Source organism: Pygoscelis adeliae, unplaced genomic scaffold, assembly GCF_000699105.1.
Source record: "Pygoscelis adeliae isolate BGI_AS28 unplaced genomic scaffold, ASM69910v1 Scaffold105, whole genome shotgun sequence".
NCBI lineage: Eukaryota > Metazoa > Chordata > Aves > Sphenisciformes > Spheniscidae > Pygoscelis > Pygoscelis adeliae.
In genome coordinates this window covers 93,096-98,423 of record NW_008824807.1, presented here as the reverse complement: position 1 = coordinate 98,423, position 5,328 = coordinate 93,096, and the positions used below count along the sequence as shown (strand labels likewise).

Here is a 5,328-nt window from a genome sequence, read left to right as displayed (position 1 = left end):
CAATTATTCCATTGCGAAGTGGAAAAGCTCCCAAGGGGAGACCTCTCGCACACACCTTCCTCCGCCCAGCAGCTGGACGTTCATGGGATACGAGAGACAAAGTTTGGGCAGCGATGATCCACATCCCGCGCAATCGCATTTTGAGGGCTGCTTCTAGGCATGGGTTATCAGGGCTTTTAAAATTTTTTTTTTTTACCTTTTTCTCCTGCTGTAGATACGTGTTGAGAGTGCTTACAAGGTGAGGAACTACAGGCTTGGTAAGCTGGGGGGAGAGGTCCCGGGATACAAGCAAAGAAATTAAATAGCTGGACACTGCTACCAGGCCAGTAAATAGAAGAGCCGTTAGCTAAACTAAAACCAACCAAAAAAAGAGAGAGACCAAGGAAATTTATTTACTTTTTATCTATGAACAGTATGACATATAATTATAGACAAGTTTTGATACACAGGAAAACCCTTTTGTCAACCATTTTTTTTGCTAAATGAAACAGCACAATAATCTTTACACATTCATATTTTGTTTTTTCTTTTTTTTTCTTTACAATACACAGCTTTCTTGGGTTGAAGCAAACTGCGGGACATACTGAGTACTGGTATATTACAGCTACTTACATCATTTAAGAACAGCAAATGGAGAAAAATAAGTTATTTAAATATTGATTTCATATACAGAAAGTGCAACTTTGTTAGTTGTTACATAACTTGCTTGACAGTTTTGATTCCCCAGAGGGCGTCAATTAAAGATAAAAGTATCTTGGACCGAAAGTATTATTTGTTCTAAAAATAATACAGTACAACTGCACAGCTGTGACTTGGTGAATCGACCACTATTGCTGCTCTTAGAGATGATGACCTGTTTGAACAACGCAATGTTTAATGCTTCTGATCATGCTCCCGGTTTGCATCCAAAGCCAGGCTCACAAGGGAGCTCAGGGAACTACGGGCGTCATTGCCACCCGGGTAGTAACACAGGGTTATCGATCGAAGCTCACGGTAATATTTTGGGCTTGCTGCTTCTATTGTTAAATAGCTGTTTGAGTTACAACGGTACAATGGATAGATACTTAACATCGTTAGCCTGAGCAGAGCAGATTAGGATTCCGGCAGCAGGTTTCTTTCGTGCTTCCCAAGAGTCAACGAGTGAACTTCTGCTTAGAGCGCTGAAGGGTTGCGAGGAGATGTAAGAGGGTACGGCTCTCATACCGCACCGCCTCACCTGCTCGGGGAACGCCACGGGTCACTGAAACCACAGCAGGGAAGCTCAAACACTGAGAAGCTTAAGGCTTTTTTAGATTAAAATAGAAACTAAAATTGTAATTCAAGTAAGACCACAGAGCACAGTCTTAAATAGAAAAAGAAAGCAACTATTAAAACTCACAAATCTCAGACTGCTCACTCTAGTCCTGATGGGTGTGATTTGGTTTCCCTGGGCTACGTAATCATTTAAAAATCATGGATTTACAAAGAGTGTTTGGCACACAGGTTCAGCTTATTCCCATAATTCTCCTTCTGTTATTAAAAGAGGGGAAAGTAATTAATACTGGAGAGCTTTATTATGTGACTTGCCTTCCCTGCAACACGAGGAAATTTCTTTCCTTTTTTACGGCATATAGCCAGCTTGGACTTTTCCCTTGCTCCAATATAGCTGCTGTCTACTTACTTCTACTCAGTTCTGGCCCCTGCCAGCAACCCCAGGAAGTCTCAATACTCTTTCCGTCTCCTGCTTACTGATAGTCACCATGTAAGCCTCCGAGAGGAACAACACGCAAATCATCTTTATTAAAAAGACACTTAATTTTTTCTTTTTTACTTTTTTTTTCCTTTTTTTAGATTTTCACCAGCTGTGCAAAACACCTACGCTGTATGTTTCTTGATGTTGTCATATTAGAACATGCTGATTATCCACACACCAAGGAGAACATTACAGAAACAGATCCGGAGGAGCTTTGCTTGAGAACAGTTTCAAGTTACATCAGTGAATTAGTTGCCTTCACATGATGGTGTGCAGTAGACAGTGGTGAAATATGGAATGAGGAAAGTAAACCTGACACCTATCAATTCTACCAGGAGCCAAATTAATTATCATCTGTAGTAAAATGCATAGTTCATCTGACTTAAAACACGACCGTGAAAGGACCGTATGTAGTAAGGAATCACGGAGTAACCGCAATTTCTCATTCATCAGTCTGAGAGCATTTTATCAGGAAAAGTGTCGTTAGCTCCGTATGAGGCTGGGCTAACTGAGGCACCAAATAGTGAAGTGCCTTGTCCGTTTTTTTACAGTAAGTTGATGCCAGAACTGATATTGGAAACAGCCACACGTCCTGGCCTGCACCCAGATTTCTATACTATCTCCCTTTACCTGCCCGAGTAAGCTTGCTCTGTCTTCCATGGAGCATTTGTGCTACAAGAAGCTGAAGGACACACCATATATAGACCCCGAAGAAAAAACTAGTTATGTGCTATTCATGATAATCTGTATTTGGTATATAAAATGTGTACCCATATAGAAAAATAAAATCTGTCATTAGCCACATATGCGAATGGAACGTTTTACATGGATTTAGGCAGAAAAATATCATTACATCACCACATGTGCCAGAACAATGCTCTCTTCCAGTGAGAGGTAACATTAACACACAGTCATGAGGGCTGTCAACTGTTGTAAAATCACAGTGCAATTCGTAAGACTATATAGGATTTTTTTCATCCATGCAATGGAGTTACCGGATCTGATGATTTCTATGGGACACAATTCGCTTTGTTGATGCATTTTATCTCCCACAAGTGATTTTTCATTTGCAGAAACCCACTGTTTGGAATCGATATGGTCAGGATACCAAGTCAAAGCTGCAGCATAATGATTGACAATATAACACAGTACACAGAATATGATTAAAATGAAAAGCAGTTACATATATACAAGGCAGTATATCTTGGAACAGTTTAGTAACAACAGTAAATGCAGACTGTAGTGAACAAGAAGTTAGCCTGACAACCGAAACCTAGCATAACCCTGCATTTGTAAAAGCATCTCTACAACACAGAAGGTGTTATGATGAGGCATTTTATAGAAGCTACTTCAGCTGGAAATCACCCTAAGTGCAGCTTAAGGGTGACAGGTTGAAACAAGGCTTGGGAAACATGAATACAGGTAAGTGAACACTAGGTAACTGCTTAAAAGCTTATTTTAAGGCAAATAAAAAGCTGATTGCTAGAAAGCAGTTATAAAAATGACCTCTGCTCTGTACAAATAAAAAGAAGCTTTCTGACTCTCCGCGGGTTAGTTGCATTGGAGTGACAGAGATGGACCATACTGAAAACTAATTCCAGTCCATTAACTTTGGCCTAGCTAAAGGCTTCGTGGCGTATTGGGACCTATACCAAGCAACAGCGAAGATGACCAGAGGGTTTGTGTTTAGCTCTAGACTGCTAAAATAAACAAAAGGCATTTGCCAAACAGCTTCTGCTGGAATTTGCACCGTGGCTCGCACCTGGTATTTAGGACTGACTCCAGGTACCTGTGACCTAGATGTAGAGAAGACGCCCAACCTAAGGAGCTCTCCATAGAAACAGGGCCTATTACTAGTATTACTTTCACAAACTTGAGGAAAATGTGCAAGAGTCCCTTAATTCTGTGAAGCTGTCTGATTCTCAGGCCAACCCTGTGCACTTTATGAAATAAGAATACTTTACAGGTGAGTGAGGGGGGAGGGAAGTACCACATCTATGTTACCTGGTGGTTGCTTCTCTTCTCCTTCAGTTGCCAAAGACAGCAATAGAAACATTTCATATCCTTTGAAGAAGATATCTGCCTGTCCTTGGGAGCCACCTCCTTGATCCCTTTAGCTATGTGAAGTAATTAGAGCAATATTGGTGCAGGAAGAAGCAGTGGATTCTTGACCAGGCAATGCCACACTACGGACCATGTTCAATTGCCTCCGGATCAAGAGGTTTGAAGAGTCTTGCCGCTGCCAGGAGCTTGCTTATGTGCCTTTCCTCTGTGATGCCAGCTTCTTGAAGGCAAGTTTGTGACAGAGAAGGCACTTTGCTCAGTGTGTTGAATCCTGCTTCTGTGAGCAGGCTGGAATACATAGGTAGACCAATGGAAATCAGCCAGTCAGATACAGAGGTGATAAGTCCTGGGGATACAGGTTTTCGGCAAATTTCAGTGAGCCCTCCACTTGGAATCTGGGCAGCAAAGAAAAAAACCCAAGAAAACAACCCTTAATGTTAAACATAACTGCTTGTTTTACAGCAAGTCTTCTTTTGTTTTTTCTTCCAAACTGGTAGAATTTCATAACAGATGTTTCAACTTCTCTCACGTCACATTTGTCAGTATGAGAGTGGTGTGGGTTGAAAGGCTAAGATCACTTGGCACAGGAGCAGCAGCAACAATTTTGGCCGTCCAGATGCAGTGGGCAGTATCCAGCTGCTTGGGCAACAGTCATGTGACCTTCTGAATTAGTCTGAGATCAGTAAAAAACACCTCGTGACAAGACTTTCCAGGGTGATCCATTTAATTTCTCAGTAAGGCAAGAGAATACCAATTTTGTCTATTACCTCCTCAGACAGACCAAGTTCTCCTATAAAAAGCCAGGAAAACTTTTGATGGTTTCCCCCTCCTGGTTTTGCTAAGGAGGAGTGGACAATAGTATAGTTTAAGAAAAGAAAAAAGGAGCGTAAAACCTTTCAGACTTCAATACAGAAGAGGTTAATACACTACCAGAGAAAGAGCCATTTCCATGCCCAGCGCCACCAAGGTACTAGTGGCCTGAAAAGATGAAGGTTCAGAATAAGTCTGGAATTTCTCAGTCCCCCCACAACACAAGAATTACTTTAGGTGTAAGGCCTGATAGTAAAGACAAACACAGTTACAGAATGTCTGATGTCCCAATGATTTATGGGGACATAATACATGCCACCCTTAGCGAGCAAGTCTCTGTTACCACTGCTTGCAGTCTGCTTAGACTTTCAAGACTGTTATTCAGTCAAGAGAGAGGGCTATCTGCTCTCCTTTCAACTACTAACTGTCCTCCTTTGGGACAGGGGGAGGTACCTCCTGCCCCTGTAGTACCCCTACCTATGTTGGACCTGCTGGGTGAACACAGGGAGCACTTTTGTACCAGGACTTTGCAGGTATCTCCCTTTACTAGTAGTCAGTCCTTTTTGAAAGTCTGCTCATAAACAAGAAAATTGGGTTTATGGAAATACTCACCGCCATGCGATGCTGCTTCCTCAGCTGCTTTACCCGGATTTGGTCCATGTTTGTGGCAACATCCTTTTCAGGCTGGTCTAAGTCTTCAGAGTACCTCTGTACCAAAGCCT

At 41.9% G+C, this 5,328-nt stretch overlaps 1 protein-coding gene across 1 annotated transcript in view; it reads right to left on the bottom strand.

The window, feature by feature from the left end:
- Positions 1 to 371: 371 nt before the first annotated feature.
- The window catches only part of SASH1 (SAM and SH3 domain containing 1), a 65,217-nt gene continuing 60,260 nt past the window's right edge, over positions 372 to 5,328 (bottom strand). The window contains 2 exon segments of the mRNA XM_009324122.1: positions 372 to 4,191; positions 5,219 to 5,326. Of these exon segments, the coding sequence (XP_009322397.1) occupies positions 3,919 to 4,191; positions 5,219 to 5,326 (381 nt within the window). The 3' untranslated portion in view covers positions 372 to 3,918.